This window comes from Camelina sativa, chromosome 2, assembly GCF_030686135.1.
Source record: "Camelina sativa cultivar CO46 ecotype springtype chromosome 2, ASM3068613v1".
NCBI lineage: Eukaryota > Viridiplantae > Streptophyta > Magnoliopsida > Brassicales > Brassicaceae > Camelina > Camelina sativa.
Genome location: NC_141881.1, coordinates 31710961 through 31728572, shown reverse-complemented (window position 1 = coordinate 31728572; position 17612 = coordinate 31710961). Strand labels below are relative to the sequence as shown.

At 39.0% G+C, this 17612-nt stretch overlaps 3 protein-coding genes, 1 non-coding gene and 1 pseudogene across 7 annotated transcripts; 2 read left to right on the top strand and 3 right to left on the bottom strand.

Moving 5' to 3' along the window:
- Positions 1-133: 133 nt before the first annotated feature.
- Positions 134-3553, bottom strand: LOC104746019 (uncharacterized). Its single transcript, XM_010467409.2, has 6 exons — positions 3272-3553; positions 3068-3157; positions 2883-2967; positions 2581-2669; positions 2145-2256; positions 134-2059 (listed from the first exon to the last, which is right to left on the bottom strand). The coding sequence occupies exons 1-6, from the start codon at positions 3296-3298 to the stop codon at positions 1863-1865; spliced, it is 600 nt and encodes a 199-aa protein (XP_010465711.1). The 5' UTR covers positions 3299-3553; the 3' UTR covers positions 134-1862.
- On the top strand, positions 385-1682 carry LOC104746007 (GDP-mannose 4,6 dehydratase 1 pseudogene; annotated as a pseudogene). Its single transcript, XR_015572961.1, has one exon. The product of XR_015572961.1 is annotated as a GDP-mannose 4,6 dehydratase 1 pseudogene (transcript).
- A 240-nt stretch (positions 3554-3793) lies between the features above and the next one.
- LOC104745996 (NAC domain-containing protein 105-like) lies at positions 3794-5717 on the bottom strand. Its single transcript, XM_010467387.3, has 3 exons — positions 5272-5717; positions 4638-4912; positions 3794-4408 (listed from the first exon to the last, which is right to left on the bottom strand). The coding sequence occupies exons 1-3, from the start codon at positions 5444-5446 to the stop codon at positions 3968-3970; spliced, it is 891 nt and encodes a 296-aa protein (XP_010465689.1). The 5' UTR covers positions 5447-5717; the 3' UTR covers positions 3794-3967.
- Positions 5718-7689: 1972 nt separating this feature from the next.
- LOC104745986 (kinesin-like protein KIN-7H) lies at positions 7690-13888 on the bottom strand. Of its 3 annotated transcripts, none has more exons than XM_010467380.2 (15): positions 13256-13888; positions 12745-12891; positions 12007-12231; positions 11841-11930; positions 11636-11736; positions 11445-11558; positions 11283-11364; positions 11124-11191; positions 10961-11026; positions 10753-10877; positions 10161-10497; positions 9829-9963; positions 8592-9746; positions 8218-8525; positions 7690-8117 (listed from the first exon to the last, which is right to left on the bottom strand). In XM_010467380.2, the coding sequence occupies exons 3-15, from the start codon at positions 12212-12214 to the stop codon at positions 7787-7789; spliced, it is 3120 nt and encodes a 1039-aa protein (XP_010465682.2). In that variant the 5' UTR covers positions 12215-12231; positions 12745-12891; positions 13256-13888; the 3' UTR covers positions 7690-7786. The 3 variants fall into 3 exon arrangements, with proteins under 3 accessions (XP_010465682.2, XP_087349188.1, XP_087349187.1); XM_087493062.1 differs by having other exon boundaries at positions 11841-11926; XM_087493061.1 differs by having other exon boundaries at positions 12745-12897; positions 13256-13758.
- Positions 13889-15415: 1527 nt separating this feature from the next.
- Positions 15416-15488, top strand: TRNAE-CUC (transfer RNA glutamic acid (anticodon CUC)). The gene has a single exon. It is a non-coding gene; the product is annotated as a tRNA-Glu (tRNA).
- Positions 15489-17612: the final 2124 nt, after the last annotated feature.

Genomic DNA, 17612 nt, shown 5'->3' with positions numbered 1-17612 from the left:
GTCTGTAGGTTGGGCCAAACAACGGGCTTTGAAGTGCTGTCCAAACTTTAGTGGGCTATATTAGCTCTAAAAGGAGGGAGTTTGCTTGCGTTCAGTTCAGGCATTGAGTGAGAGAGATGTCATAAACTAATGGTAGTCGGTCAACGCTTGCCGGCGATTAGCTTAACAATGAATGTACAACTTTACGTACCCACTAATACACACAGCTTGGGACCTTTCTAAGTTACCATACTAACCCCCTCTCTACCACCTCCGTCCAAAGTCCTTACTTCTTATATAAAGCTCATCACTTTTGGGAGCTTCTAAAAATCAAATATATAGAAAGCGCGACGTGCCCAAATCATTTCTGTGATCCGATCCGATCCCATCTCATCTCATCAATCAATGGCGTCCCAACACAGATCTCCTCCTAATGGCGATTCCAACCATACTCCCCAGCCTATGAAGATTGCATTGGTCACCGGTATCACTGGCCAGGATGGATCATACCTCACCGAGTTCCTACTCGCCAAAGGCTACCAAGTTCATGGCCTCATCCGACGTTCCTCCAATTTCAACACTCAGCGCATCAACCATATCTACGTCGATCCCCACAATGCCAACAAAGCCCGCATGAAGCTCCATTACGCTGATCTCTCGGATGCTTCCTCTCTCCGCCGTTGGCTCGACGTCATCAAGCCTGACGAGGTCTACAACCTTGCTGCTCAGTCCCACGTTGCCGTCTCCTTCGAGATCCCTGACTACACTGCTGATGTCGTCGCTACTGGAGCTCTTCGCCTCCTTGAGGCTGTCAGATCTCACAACATTGACAACGGCCGCTCCATCAAGTACTACCAGGCCGGCTCTTCCGAGATGTTCGGCTCTACTCCTCCTCCTCAGTCCGAGACCACTCCCTTTCATCCCAGATCTCCCTATGCAGCCTCCAAATGCGCCGCTCACTGGTACACAGTCAACTACAGAGAGGCCTATGGTCTGTACGCCTGCAACGGAATCCTCTTCAACCACGAGTCACCTCGCAGAGGTGAGAACTTCGTCACTCGGAAGATCACCCGGGCCTTGGGAAGGATCAAGGTTGGATTGCAGACGAAGCTCTTCCTCGGGAATATACAGGCTTCAAGAGACTGGGGCTTCGCAGGAGACTACGTCGAGGCAATGTGGCTGATGCTGCAGCAGGAGAAACCAGATGACTACGTCGTGGCAACTGAGGAATCACACACCGTCGAGGAGTTTCTGGAGGCGTCTTTCGGGTACGTCGGGCTCAACTGGAAAGACCACGTCGAGATTGACAAGAAGTACTTCCGGCCAACGGAGGTGGACAATCTCAAAGGAGACGCAAGCAAGGCAAAGGAGATGTTGGGGTGGAAGCCTAAAGTAGGGTTTGAGAAGCTGGTCAAGATGATGGTGGATGAAGACCTTGAGCTGGCCAAGAGGGAGAAAGTGCTTGTCGACGCTGGCTACATGGACGCTAAGCAGCAACCTTGATCTACAACTACCCAAAGACGAGAGAGTCATCATTATCTTGCTTTTTCTTTTTATATATATTGAAATCTATTTTTGTTTCATTCGTTGTTCTTCTCTTTTGTTGTTTCAAGTTGTTCAGCTGCGAATAGTCCATTGTGGATGTTGTACCCAAAAGGCAAACAGAAAATATTTATTACATATGAATTTTCCCTTTATCACAACCTACAATGGGTTCCTACTGTTCACCAGCGAGATTACACAACTCAGAAAATAAACCAACGTAAAAAAGACATCATCATACATCTATGCAAAACTCAAATGAGATGAGTAAAATATAGTATATAACTAGACGTATTCCGATTCACCAATCTAACTAATTGTTAAAGAGTATTTACTTACTCTTATGGATCTTGTTTAGAAGAGAGGGTAGTAGTGTTTATACTGACCGAATCAGGGGATGCAAGAGAAAAAGGGGTGACAGTGGACCTTAGAGATTCAGGACCCTCAGAATTAATTCTCTTACATAATGTATCGCAGTTGTTGATCACCTCAGTTAACCTTCCTTTAAGCTCCCCGAGCTCCACCTGCAAACCATGAACTGGAAAGATGTGCTGCCAAGTATAAGATAAATGGATATAATGCAGTCCATACAGTGTAAAACCCTGAGAGTAAAAAAAAAGTACCTTGAGATAAATGCTGGGAAGTTGTCCTCATAGCAGAAACAGAGTGGTTGAACCTCTGTAAAAGTTTAGTCGCCAAAGCATCTGCCACTTCGATCTTGTTTTCTATATCTTCCTAAATACATGTTATATTATTCAGTTTTCGCTTTAAATTGCTACACCGAGAGGAGTGTCAACAAGGTGATGAAAAGCAAACATAAAAGCAAAGAAAGTAGACAATCTAAAAGAGATTAGATTCCAGCATTTGAGAACAAAACGGTCAAAATGGGAGTAGCCTAAGAAGCTTAAGTCTAAAGTAAGTTGTCTGGCTAATTGCAGACATATGTTACAGAATGAACTACTCATAGACCTAGAGGAGAAGTTTATAAGAGTAAGGATTGGGTTCCATGACTAAAAAAGGGAGCGGGAGCAAAAAAGAGGTGGAAAGGCGGGCAGAGACCTGTGTATTGGTGATTTGTTGAGCTTTGGACTCTTGCCATTCTCGGTAAATGGAGAAGAGCTCTACAAGTATTTGAGGATCCACCGTATCTGACAAGAAAAGCAGAGGATAATTTAGACGAGGTTGGATACAAAAAGAGAGGACTTGTAACAAAAATCCAAAAGGTGGATTGATATATGTCCGTATGAATTTGTCTTAGACAGACACGGATCCATCATTTTTTTTTATTTTAAGCTTAGAAAAAGTTCCTAAACATGTTAGTTAATTAAATAACAAAAACAAAAAGAGAGAGCTTTTCTTACTGGAAGATGAACTAGATAGAGCTTTTCTAACTAAGATGTCCGTTAAGCTACTTTCCGTGGGAGGCGACTTCAATATTGGCCTACTCTGCAATCCCCACCACCCCCACATCATTTTTTTTAATCATCATCGATAATATTGAAAGAAGAAGAAGAACACTAGTTTCGGTTTTGGGAGTAAAACTTACAACTGAGAGGGATTTAAGATTCTCGAGAATGGGATCGACTACTTCTGATCGATGCGATATGGTCGTTATCACATCTCCACTTCCATTTCCCTAAAATAAATTTGTTGAATTTTAATTTCATATATCTATCTATATCGGAGGATTCAATTCAAGACCATCACATCATTCCCTGCCTCAAAGAATATCAAAGATCGCCAGACATACCTGCAGAGTTGAATCTGATGCTCCCATTTCGTTTGCTTCACTCACCCCCTGCCTGCGATCAACTAGCTTACTTGTATCTTGAATGAATCTCCGAGAAATCTACAAACGCATCAACAACTTGTTTTTGTTAGTTAATTCATCCGCCGAGGAGAAGGAAGGAGAGCGCAAGTTGACGTTTCCGGCAAACGTAACTCAACAGCGTGCCGTTTTTATGAGACGACAATATGTTTTCAAACATATGCACGAAACGACACCTCGGTTGGATATTTTTATTTGTGGTCTGTGTGTGGGGGAGGGGAGACAAAGCATGAGTAACACAAACCCATGCTTCGCCGCGCATGCTAGACAAGGCCCATATCATTTGGGCCCACCTCCTTTAGCCCACTTTCCTTTTTATTACAATTTTCTAATACCAAAAATTAAGCACCGCAATTTGTGAGCGTATTATTATTATTCTCGAGTCATTGATACATTCATTCATTATACGGAAAAAACACCGAGTTAAGTGTAGAGAGCATTATATATAGAACTTGTTCGATCTTCAACTTCTATTTATCCATCGAAATTCAATTCCTTCGATCAACTTATTAAGACCATATATATATGAAAGAAAGATTGAAAGTTCCAAAATACGACGACGGCGTCTCTCGTGCATGCATGCATAGATTATATGATACATTTATAGCCTGACTCGATCTAGTCTTCGCCACTCATCAGCAACTGAGACGCCACGAACTTATCGAGGGATCTCCAGTCAGTTATCCTCTTCTCGACGCTCACGTCATCTTTCCGCGCGCGGCGACTGTTCTCGGAAATACTACTCTTCGGAGTCATTTCCCACGGATCAAGAGATGGGCTTTCCAGCTGAGGAAGCTGGGAGAATTGATCATCATCCCCCATGAGCTGAAGGTACATAGATCCCAAGTCTCCATCTTCAACGTGATTGCCCTCCGACGCTACTTCCTGCTTAAACGGTGTGCCGGCGAAATCAGTGTTATGTCTGGCTCGCTTTCCTAGAGGTTCCAAGAGAGTACTGGCGTCGTATAAGAAGCAGTTCGGATCCCAAACTTGCCTTCTTTTGCTCGGCACTGTCGTCGTTCGTTTCTTGAATGCTCTACACACTACCCATCCTTCTTCCTGCCTCATCAATTAGTCTTGATCAATAAGCAATAGTTTTGTTTTTCTTAATAGACTACGTTTACTTTTGACTTTTGAGTCCAAGAAAGGAGATACACTCGATACTAGCTACTTGATTATTCTACGTATATAGTGGGGGCCGTGTGTTAATATGATATACAAATGTGAAACTTCTACCTTGATAGAAAAAAAGTGAGAAGAATGTTTGGCTTTTAATAAGATTAATCACCTGTGGAGGAGAGTTCTGGTGTGACTCGAGGCTGTAGTATTCATGAATGATCCAATCTGATTTTTGGCCATTAGGAGCTCGTCCTCGGTAAAATACGAGCGTTTTTCTCATACCGATAAGTTTGGAGTTGAGGTAAACGGCTTTGTCCCGCCCTGTTGCTTTCCAGAAACCGGCCACGGTGGCTCGATTTGTTCTAGTTCCTGTCGGATACTTCTTGTCTTTGTGACTGAAGAAATACCACTCTTTTTGCTCCTCGTACCCTATCCTACATCTCTCTGCGCAAATAACCAGTATCATAGGTTGCATATAAATCTTCCACACAAAATTATATTATCTATAGCAAATTAATTTATGCTGATCTACATATATAGTGAGCAGCTTATGGTTTGCTTACATGTGTAGTTGGTGTCGTTTTATATACATAAAGTTATCTAAACCCTAACTTCTAATTTTACCTCCTTTATATATGTAGCCTTAATTATATAGAGTTGATGGAGCTTATAATTCATAATTTGCGTATATTAAAGATGGAACCAGCGCTCTTTAATTAGTTCGTATGAAGGATTCATCACATATGCATATATATATATATTGGTATTTCGATAAGTATATAGAGAGAGGGAGAGAGAGATACCTTGTAGATCCCATGGTTCGATCTTGTAAAGATCAATTTCTCTTATAACGTCAAGATCAATCCTCTGGGAGGCGACTTTCTTCTTGAGATAATATCCGACAAGTTCTTCATCTGTCGGATGAAATCTAAATCCAGGCGGAATACTAGACGACTGATCTTGATCCACCCTCATCATATTGACAATTATAATCTTCTAGGGTTTATTATTTTGCAGCGGTTTCTTCTTGATCTTAGAAAGATGGATCATAGAAGAAACCCGACCGACTCTATCAAGGGGAAAACAATACAAGTGAGAGTCTTATTGAAGATGCTAATTAGGTGTAGAAAAAGAGAGATATGGACCGTCCACTTGAACGACGACATGTGTGTGTTTACACTTCAGAGTGTAATCATATGCTCATTTCGCGTTGGCGTAATTCACCATCACTCTTTATATGCGTGTGTGTAGTGTATACATATATATGCACATTTATATGTATACAAGATACACAAAAAAATAGTAGCACATATTAGAAGATATTAATCAATTAATATAATATATATGAAACGAAGTGTAATGATTATGTTAGAACTTAGAATGGAGATCATATAGGAAAGGAAAAAAAAAAAAAGGTGGGTGGCTCCGTTTTGGGAGAAACGGGAGAGAGAAGCTGTATATATCATCATTTTGTTTTATGTTACTTCATGCTCCAAATGATGTTTCCTTCTTCAATCCTGTATTCTCTATTTTATATCATATTTTTTCCAAATTTTCTTTTTATATATTTTAAAACAGTACTCCAAATCATAACAAGAATAATACTGAATATCAATGTCCATAATTTATATAGTGCTACATTTTCAATTGCATTATGACGTTATTTTATGTGTAAAAATGTGCAGATGTAAAACCCTTTTTATGTCTGTTTGTCGTTAGTTCTCGTGTCAACACTCTGATCGTTGTGTTTGGCAAAACAACTACATGTTTCTCTCTCACACCTGATCTCACGCCTACACTAAAACAATTCATAATATATATGTGATGTATTGAACCTACAAAGCTAGTTCAGGAAGCTATGATCCGATCGAGTATACTATAGCTTAATGTAAAATGGATAAAATTCTTGTCTTTTCGTCAGCCAGAAGGTCATACATATGTAAAAAGTGACTTGGGAGTATACATAGAGATGAAAAAGACTCGCATGAATCTTGTATAAAAAGTGATTTGGAGTAAATAGAGATGAAAAAGACTCGCATGAATCTTATATAAAAAGTGATTTGGAGGTCAAGATATGTGTACGAAGTTTGAAAACAAAAAATGTGTTTGAAAGGTCGTCGTCGGGTCGTTGTATGTTTTTCAATACAGAAAAGACAATAAATAAATGAGGAATATATATGATATACGCACGTATGTATAATAAGCGTATGATATGGTCTTAGACTTTGCTCATATTGACTAATTGACTAATTGGATAGAGACGATTTAAATGAACAAGAAATCAAAGAAAAGAAAGGTTTGTTTCGTTGGCTTTTATTTATGAGATTTAACTATTATGCCACATTAGAAACTCATCCTTAGCCAATGTACCACATTCAATATTCCCTTTCAAGATCTACCACTAGAATTTTTTGAAATGACTGTTATAAGTTACAATATTCCCTTTCAAGATCTACCACTTTATAAGTTACAATCTCATCTATCTATTTTCATCGTTATCGTCATCATCATTATCGAGCACACAGGGAAGAACCCTTTGCCGGCTTTTCTCCATTTTCAATCCCCCCAAGGATCTCACATACACATGAGTTTTTTCCATTTTCAATCCCCCCAAGGATCTCTCTCTTTGTTTTTTTTTTCAGAATAATCCCGATTCATCGCGATTGATTGTTTTGATTTTTTTATATTCCGATTGGATTTGGTGATTTCATAGTCCGATTTCACGGAATTGAATCGCCAGATCGCCTCCTCATATATATTTCTTGGCCCTTGTTTTTTAGTTTTGTCGCTTATCTTACTTTCACTACCGGATCTAACCATTCGTCGTTGGCATAGTCTTCCACTTCTCCTTGCAAGACTGATGGACCAATTAAACGTACCAGGTTGTCCACTATTAATCTTATTATGGACAAGTTATTTTACAAAGACAATACTTTATTTACCTGATAGACAAGTTTTACACTTGTCCACAATGTCCACTTGTCCTCTATTAATTTTGTCATGCACTAGATGATTCACAAAAATTCTAGTAAACAACATTTTTATTAACTGGGTGGACCAGTTTTAAACTCCCACAAAGAAGAGACAACTAGTCCTTTATTTATTTATGTTCTAGACAAGTAATTTAAGCTAATGGACAAGTTTGTATTCCCCAAATTGTCTACAAGACCCTCCATATTAGCAGGAGGGCAAAAACGTTATTCTACCTCATATTTATGGTAGATCAGAAAATGAATTTTTATTGTGGTACATTTAGAAAGTTTTGTAGGGAATGTGGTACATTAAACAAAATTTCCTTTATTTATTTTTTAGTTAAGTTTACAAAAAGGAAAGGGACAAAACGCTGCGTTTCCAAAGACTGGGTTTCTTGGGACGAGGTGGTCTGAAAGCAAAGTTGACGCCAAACATCTCTGTGGAAGTCAAATTCATGTCCACGAACCCATTTAGCTTAGCGACCAGGGAGGCGCTCTCCCGGACATGACCCATGTCTTTGCAATCCGACCAGAGCCGCTGTGCCAGCTGGACCCGCCTGTGCCTCGTGTTGAGCCCAATGTCCCATCTCAAGAACAAGTTCTCTCTCTCTTCTTTCGACAGTTTCCTCTGCATCAGCTTGCTCAGCTTATACCTCTCCCTCGTCAACGCCCTCCTGCTGCTTGATATAATACATATTTACTTCAGTGTTTTTATTAAACCTAAAATTTATTAACTAAGATAAAGCAATACAAATATACAATGCCATCGATTTTTACCAGGAGATGAGGGTCATATCGTTGCTATTTTGAGCAAAAGATTCTCTGATGTACTTAAGTCTACGGAGCTCTACCTCCAAGTACAAGCAATCTTTCTGATCTCCTCTGAACAGAAGGAAGAAGTAGCTTCTGTGTGCCATAGAGACGTTACACACGTGCCATAGCTCTGCTATCTCCCTCTGCAGCCTCTTGAACTCCACCGGCCAATTCAAGGGCGTGTCTAAGTAGTCTTGTATTGGGTCCATCGCTGCGTCCTTGAAACTCTTTGTTGAACTCATGGCCAAGAACTTCTGTTCCATTTCCTCCATCTGCCCACAAATGAACAGTTCAATCACACTGACTTGAGTATTTTTAATTATGAAAGCAAAACTAACCGAGCGATGAATGATTTGCTTGTCTTTTTGAGCAGCAGTCTCCTCTGTTCTGTCCTGGCTTATTGAAGCTCTACCACTTGTCTGGAGCTCAAATACAGAACCATCAGATTGCCGGGACAGTGATTCATTTGGCGAATCCATTTCGTTACTGATACCATGCGAAGCAGCATGCGCCGTTTCAGTGTCACTCAAGCTTCTCTCAAACCAAGTTGTTGGCATGCTCCTCCCGCTAAACTCATCCTGCAGAGACCTCTCGTTCTTGATGTCGCACATTTCCAGGTTTCTCTCAGCTGTTTTGACAAATTCTTTCTCGTACCAGCTTGGCGGTGTATCAGCATCTTTCTCAACCCAAGAGGAGGAAGAGCTCCATAATAAGCTTGCTCGGCAGCTTTGACTTCTAGTCAGCTTCATGCCTGCTAACGGTTGTGAATCTCTCTCCCTATACCAAGAGAAAGGCTTTTCAGGAGAGGGAGTGATAAGTTCTGGAGGCGTCGGGATTCTTCTCAGGTTAGCGATGCTTGTATCAAACTTATCAGGAGAACATTCAAAATCACAGAGTGGAGGAGTTTTCTTGAGATAGCTTTCTTGTTTTGGTTGAGGAGAGGCACAGCTGACTTCCTTTACCCTTTCTTCTTCTTCGTGTTTAGCTTCTGTGTGGGGAAGTAAGTTCTTTGGCTCTGTCACACATACTGGTTCTTCTACATGTACAGCCTCGAAATTTTCTGGACTGCTCTCGGGTGTATTTTCCTCTGGACTTATAGTGATATCTGACTTCTCTGTTTCTATGCACCGAACATCCCTACAGTTATCCTCCGAATTCTCGTCAGCCATTTCATCAAACGGATCCTCCTGAACATGAGGTTGATCTGCAATCTCCTCTATGTGAACATGAGATTGGTGTATAGTTTCTGTCCCGTGAATGTCAAGTGGAACCTTAGGGAAAGAAGTTACAAACGCAAGCTGTTGAAGCGGACTACTTGATGTAGAGTCAATCCTATAATCTGATAGTTGGAAGACATTCTCTTCATAACTGTATTCAGTTGATCGTGGAGACATACTGGAGCGGTGAGCTGATATAGGGCTCAGTGGTGTTGTATTTTCAGAGTCCCATGTACTGCGCACTCGCAGCTTGGGGTACTGATGTTCCAGAAGAGCCTAGAAAGAAACGAATTAATAAGTGGCAGTGAAAGGATATATAAGCTTTCAGTTAAATTATTAACAAGAGATAATAACATACATCTAACTCTACTGTTTCTGTTGCAAGTGCCTCTTTTTCTCGTTGTTTTTCTTCTCCAACCATTCGTCGAAGATCCTCAATCTCGGAACGAGCTTGCGCTAGTTCTTGTGCTAGTTGGAATACCTCTATCTTTAGCTGTAAGAAATAGGATAGATGATAACTCAAACCTCCAGGAAACTATAGGTCAATTAGATTGTGAGCAAGACAAGTCAATAAACGCAGGGAAAAAGTATTATGCAGCAGTCCAAAGAAGATGATTTAAATAATAGTGAGGTCATGGTACAACCTATTTCTTAAGATTTTAAAAGGGTGATTGAAGTACATCCAGCTACCTTTTCAACCTCGAGGTCTTTCTCTGTCAGTAATGCAGTTGTGTCAGAAACAATCGACGCCTGGCCAGGGCTTCTCAACTCACTTTCCAGTTTAGCCAACTCCCTCTGCAAGTGTTTTACTAAAGCTTTATCAGACATGACAATATTGACTTGTGCATTTGTTGTCACCTCCTTTGCGCAGCTCGCAAACAACAGTGTGTTTCTGGATTGCTCAACATGGATTCTCGCAGGACTCATAGTGCATATAATGGCAGTTCTTGCATTTCCTCCCAAAGAAGACTGAAGTATGCGTGTTAGTTTTGAATCTCTGAATGGAATGTGCCCAGTTTTTCCTTTACTGCATGAAGTAAACCACATAACTTACTACGCTAATGGATCAGAAGAAAAAAAGAAGGAGCTTGTTGAATTGTTGAAAAGAGCAATACAACAAACTAACATAAACAAGGTAAAAAGGTGATCACAGGTATAAGCCAATGTTTGAGCCAGATAACTCGGACAGATTAGTAGACCATGAAATTTACTTTTAAGCTCAAAGAACATATATTGTCACAACAAAGAAGATGTTGTGGAAGCTAAGTGCTTACAATCTCACCTTAGTTTACGTATCACAGTTCCCAGTGTTAACAAACTTCGATTTATATGACAACCTTCTTTTAACCTTGTGCCGGCTGATAATGATTGAGATGCACGTTCACTTCCAGCAAGATCAATGAAGTTCTGCACGACAGTTAGTTTCTTAATAAATCCCCTTCAACTGAAGTTTTGGTATATTATTTGATGGAAGACTCAAAGATATGTACCACTGTCGCTGTAAGTGTACTAAACTTATCACTGGTGGAAAATTCACGAGCCGAGCTTTCAACTGTCTGTAAGAAGGTAGGAGTACTAAGATATAAAAATTTTTAAAAAACATCATGAAGAAGCCTATGTTAAACCATAATATAAATCAACAAAATGCCTTACAAATCTCAAAATCTGATGAGACCGGGAGCTAACTTCATTTAGAGCTGTCTCTCCAATTTGCCGTTGAGCTGTAAATGGTTAGACACTTTGTCAATATTGTTGCAACACATCTCTAGCTAGTATAGATTTGAGATACCATTTTGGATGATCTTTAATTACCTTCGCAGACAGATAGGAGCTCCTTGAAATGATTCCAGTCGCGCAGAGTTTCCTCTGTGAGTTTCTCAACAACTGTCCCTTTCTGTCAAAAAGAAAATTGGCCAGCATGAGAGATTTGACTGCAAAAAGATCATTTGTACAAAATGAAAGGATCATATATACCTCAGGGTCATCTAAAAGTCTGAGTGGACTAGTATCTGTACTTAAGAGATCTCTTACAGACTCATTGTAGATCTCCATGGCAGAGAACTTTAGAATGAATTCTCTTTCTTTGTGCTGCAGAAAGTAGATACTTAACTACAAGCCTCGAAAATGAAGTAGTAAGATGTTAGGATAATTTAGTTTTTCTTTACCTTGCCAATGTAGTCATATATATCAAACAAGGCGCAATCAGTAATTCCGCTCATAGTGTAAGTCTTTCCACTGCTTGTTTGCCCATATGCAAATACACTAGCTAAAAAACATGCATGTGAGTTATATGCAAGACAAGGAGAGCGAGAGAGAGATGTTAAAGCAAAGAAAGAGTTAAAAAAAAGCAGGGATGAAGGGGTGAGATACCATTAACGCCAGTGACAACAGAGAAAGCAACTTCCTTGGCCCCTTGGTCATAAACCTGCCTCGTACAACTGTCAGGGCCAAACACTCTGTCTAGAGGGAGGAGAGAAAAGGCTCAGTAAGGTCTAATGAAGGAAGGGTGGGAAGAGAGAAGAGCACAATGGCTTACCAAAAGTGTAAGCAGAAGGATACATGGAACGGTCAGAGATAGAAAGATGGCTCCTGTAAATGATAGTGGTGTCGTTGATGCAGTCCCAGTCGGGGACATCGTTCCGTAAACGTTCCTTGTCGTTTAAAGGTCGCATACGAACAGAAACATAAATCTTTTCCTCACTGACGATTGGTCCTTGCATCTGATCATCTTCTGTAGCCATCATTCTACCCGACCTCCACCCTAAAAGAAAACAAGAATATATATGTATATGGGAGTATAGGACAGAGAGAAAGAGAGAGAGAAACAAATTAAGTCAGGAAAAAGAGAGACAAAACTAAAATAATAGTGGAAACAAGTCAATCATTGCAGCAAGAAAGTCGAGTCAAAGAACATGTATATATATATATATATATATCCACGTTTTATAATAGTAATAATAAACAGAGAGAATGCAAGGCAAAGTCTAAAAACCAAACGAGATTCTTTTATCTCTCTATCTATCTATCAGTCTATTCTGATAAGACAGAGACAAACACAAGATTTTAAAGAAAACGCAGTAAGAGGAGAGGAATTGGAGTTATATATAATGTGAAGATGGTCCCCTAAGAAGCAGTCTGGCAAAGTGTTGGTTTTGTTACTACAAGCATGTTCAACAGTAAGTGCCAGAAGAAGCCTAAGGCATTAATGTATCATATTGGCTAGAAACCAAAAGAACATATATATAAAGTAAGGGAAGGAAATCAAAAAGTTTACCTTGGAAAAGATATCAGAGAAGGCGCTTAAAATCTGTAGAGAGAATGTTCGATCTGGCTAGCTGAAAGGAATCTTTGGTAACTCCAAGTCCATGTGCAGTGAATTATTACAGAGAGACACCTACACCTACCTTTGGCTTACCTTTACCTGCACCTCCAAATACATACAAACAGAGAAAATTCCAAGAAATACTTAACATTTAGGCATTTTAGACATATATAAATTTCTCTCTCAAAAAAAAAAAAAAAAAAAAAAGAATCATAGGAAAATGTGACATGCATTGTGAGAGCATGAAGAAGAACAACAACACCCAAACCAAACCAAACCAAAAAGAAAAAGAAAAAAAAAAAAAGAGAAGCAATCTCATCTCAAGTCAAAAATAATATTAATGAAAATTGGGAAACTTCGTGAGAGAAATCGTAGACGGAAACACACAAAGAAAGAAAGAAACATCCGGTAGTGGAAAATAAAAGCCAGCATTTCAATTTCAATTCAAAAATTTGTAAATTACCTCAAAGGAGCGTGTACGTGCGTAGCTTCCCGATAAACATAAACCCTCCCCAATCCCCCCCCCCCCCCCCCCATCTACCGTAACCGTACCGAGAAGAAACGGAGAAGGAGATCCCCTGGGAGGAACCGGGCGCGACTAATTCTCTCCCCCCCCCCCCCCCCCCAAGTCTCTCTCTCTCTCTTTCTCTTTTGAAATTCGTTGGAAATTGAAATGCACAGCTGCTCTCTGCCTCTCTCTCTCTCTCTCTCTCGTCGTTAATGGCGTTTTTCAGCGCAAAATCGTCGTCGTTTCAGCGAATTTTGCAATCTGGCATTTTTATCAATTCATCATCTCTCTCTATCTCTCTCCAAACTGCCGCGCTAAAGAAAGCATAGATAGAGACACTCACACTACTAATTTGTAGTAGTGCACTCCCAAATCTGTTGTTAATCAGATTCTAATTTCCCTACATTTTTTTTTTCAATTCAATTCCCAAAACATTAATGAATGTCGCCTTCACCCACAAAATAATTACTCTCTCTTGGAATCACATATTTATTAATAATAAATTATTGTAACTAACGACTAGTAGTAATTTACTAATACATCATTTCATGCTGCTAATATGTACTAGTATGTACTACCTAATCAATCACCTTTCGATCTTAGTGGACTAGTCACAATCGCTATGAAACGTCTTTCTTTATGCTTTTTGCAATTGCAAGCAAAATGATCTGTTACCAACACAACAAACATCATTACCTTACCTTGAGTTTGCATTTCATTTCAACCATTATCGTTAAGGAGAAAGACTACAGTTTATTATACTTGGCTTATAGTTATAGGTCGTCATTACTAATAATTTCAAATATTACAACAACAACAAAAAAAAGAGTACTGTACAAACAAATTAAAAGGCAAAAGAAAAGGCAAAAACCACAGCACAGCACATGGGCGTTCCGTTTTTGTGCCTTTTAAATAAATTTATTTATGTGTGTGTATAGCTATCTGAGGCAATGCATGTGCTCTGCTCTCTCTCTTTTTTTCTCTTACCTTACTTACACACCCTAACTACATTTTTATATATATCCTGACTACTGAGCCAATTTCGATATACATATTCATGTTTAGAGAAGATTTGTTTTTATTTTATGATTTCCTTTTTCCAAATCAGATAGAATCACATTTACGTGGTGTAACTAACAATTTTTTCTTTTTTTTATTATTATTATTGCATGCCGTGCTTAATTTGCTTTATCGCTTGTTGGAAAAAGAGTTGGTATAAAAAAAAAAACCCCAAGGGTCAAATTTCAAACACATTATTAATTAGGATGGATTTATTGGATACAGATGTTGGGTTCATGCATGAATACTGGCGCGATACTAGTGTAGCTTGGTCGGTAGTTCGAGTATTCATTCATTCAAGAGACTTGTGTTTTTTTTTTCTTTTTCTATAGAAAAACAAAGCAATAATTTGTAGTATACCACCTCCTGTATTTAATACAAGTAGGTATGATGGGCATTTTTCTAATAACCTTCTATAATTCCGTGAAGAGGTATACACTTACAAAATTGGATCTTTGAGGGAGGAAATTAAATAGACATTTTGTTAGTAGTAATAAATTAATTAGAGGGCCATGCACATGATGTGGATCTGGACAAAAAACCAAACAACAGTTTCTCTCTCAATTATGAGCGATTGTCACATGATGATGCGGACAAGTCAACTCTTCTACTCCCTTTTTTTTTTATACAGTACCTTTTTCTACATCATCGTCACAAATGGATCGTCTCTCGTAACAACAGCCCAGAATTAAGAATAAAAGTCCAAATATTGGGCCTCACTAACGCCAAACGAAAGAGACCCACCTACGCTGGTCCTTTTCTATCATCAACAAATAAAAGGTACGAGTTTGTGAGTTACCCAAAGGCATACCTTTGAGTGATTTTAATCTTCCCCTCATAAAAATCAGTAAATCATTCAAAGGTGCTCTTCTCACGTCGCTCAAACCATAGCCATTCCTAAACTGAAGCTAAGATCCAAAGCGGTTAAATTAAACATATAGAAGGAAAATGGTGGAAACGGTACAAATCCAACAAAAAAGCAGCTTAATTGAGAATATAAAAATGTCCGCAAATGGTGTTTCAACTAAACTATAGTTTATACTGAAAATCATCAAATCCGTTGTAGTCTAGCTGGTCAGGATACTCGGCTCTCACCCGAGAGACCCGGGTTCGAGTCCCGGCAACGGAGTTTACTTTTTTTTTTCTGCATCTCTTACTCCCCTTCCATGGTTCCATTGTATTGCAACAAGCCAACAACATAAAATAACGTTGTTTAGCCGTCCCACATATATATTTTGATAGGCCCCCCTCCTCCTCCCACTATCGATAGTTTCGTTGATGGGTTTCATTCAGCTAAGCCCATTTCAGGGTGCCACAGAAGTAGCCGTTGGGAATCCAAAAGCCGAGACCGTACACGTTGACGTACTATTTCGGATCCTTCTAAAGTCAACTTGTTAGAGCATCACCATTGGTTGAGTGTTAACTAAGTTGCTTTAAAAATAAAAGTGAAGTTAACAACTTCTTTAGAAACTTTACAATTTTATGGGTTCATTGGTAGTATCTAAAATTAGGGTTCTTAATTTAATTTTTTTTCAAATGCTGTTCATATTAGTTGAATCAAGTGCCATGTTTCCACAAAGAAGAGTTCATGCGCTTCTGCTAGTGCTTTCCCTTCCTCCACGCTCACTGCTCTTATGTTTTCCAAGTCACACTTGTTTCCCACCAGTATTTTCGCCACCGTTGTATCCGATGGACTGAGCCAACAGAGCAAATCAATTGTTTTTAGAACTTAGAACAGGTTAAATGCCCAATATTTCTATAGTTTTTACATAGAAACAAGGACGCTATATGATCTACATATAGGTTGGTTTACCAACAATGATCGCTTAAGGCTATAATCATATGAGAATGAAGGGCATAAGCAGTAGCATCCTCCTCTGATTCTAAAGCCAATATCATCTTTTGGGCGAAAGCAATGCTCTGTTGTGTTCTAGTGGAAACATGAGTAAACTTTTATCTATCTACACTGCAAGAATTACGCAGCTACAGAGTCTGATCAGCAAGCATCATGAGTTTCATATACATATGAACCCATAAATTTACTATTTTTAGATAATGAGAAGACTTCTAATAGATTTGAAGCCTAAAAAAATAGCAAACTTGGTTTCAAATTCTCAATTCTAGTCAAACCTACTACCTAATTGAGCATGACGAGTCTCCCCAATACTCTCAATCCCATAGTCAAATATCAAATCCTATACATCCTATAAATCGAAAGTAGAGATAATCATAAGAAGAGAGTACCTTCTCTGAGCTTGCATTCGGATCAAATTGTATGTTAACCTGTAATTGAAATACTTATCAAAAACAGAGAAACATAAACTGATAAACTCATTCAATCCATTCAAGATCAGACTCACCACAAACTCAATGTACACAAACCCATTCAAGCTACAGCAAAAACAGAAGGTGCTCTTATCAAAAACCCATTCAAGGTGCAGTCAAAGAAGTAAATTTTTTGGGACCTGTATTCTTTATTGTATCCATACGCAAAGATGATGTCCGGAAACTCTTGCAAAACCGCAGCAGAACATGAATTCATCAGACTGAGTGCTGTTTCATCATTAGGCTTCTCAAACTCTTGAACTTGAAAAAATCTATAGTCATCAATCAAGGTAAAAACAAAACAAAAAAATCCTTAAAACAGAAATATAAATAAGCATAGACATACATACTCCTTCATCAATGTTTAAGAAAATATGCAAGTAATGTTCATAAATCGAATCCTGAAAATTGCAATCAAAGAGCATCACAATTGACATTCTTATAGAATGTTGATTGATTGATAGATTTCGTGATGAAAAATCCTCATCATCAACCATGTCCGTCAACTAACAAACGAATAAAAAGCGAGAAAATCATTTACCTTCACGACCATCGATTCGAACAACCATCAAGTTAGGAAGCATGACTCGTCCTCCAATTCAAATCCAGATCAATAAATATACCTAAGCCGAACCATGGTTCTGCTTGTTGTTAATGAGGGAGGACAACCATCAAGTTTGGCCATCATACTGATCTATACAAGCCGAAAATCTTCTTCAATCAAGACGAAAAATTCAGATAATGATCAGGGGTGGAAGACGATTTTCTTCCTCAATCAAGACGAAACTCTTCCTCAAATTTCATCGAGGAAACGAGAAAAAGACGACAGTGAGATGGAAGAAAGAAAAACACCGCCTTTCTTTTTTGTTTTTTCCCTAAAATTTTACTCCGAGGCTGACACGTGTTTGCTAAGCATCGTTTCTTAAAT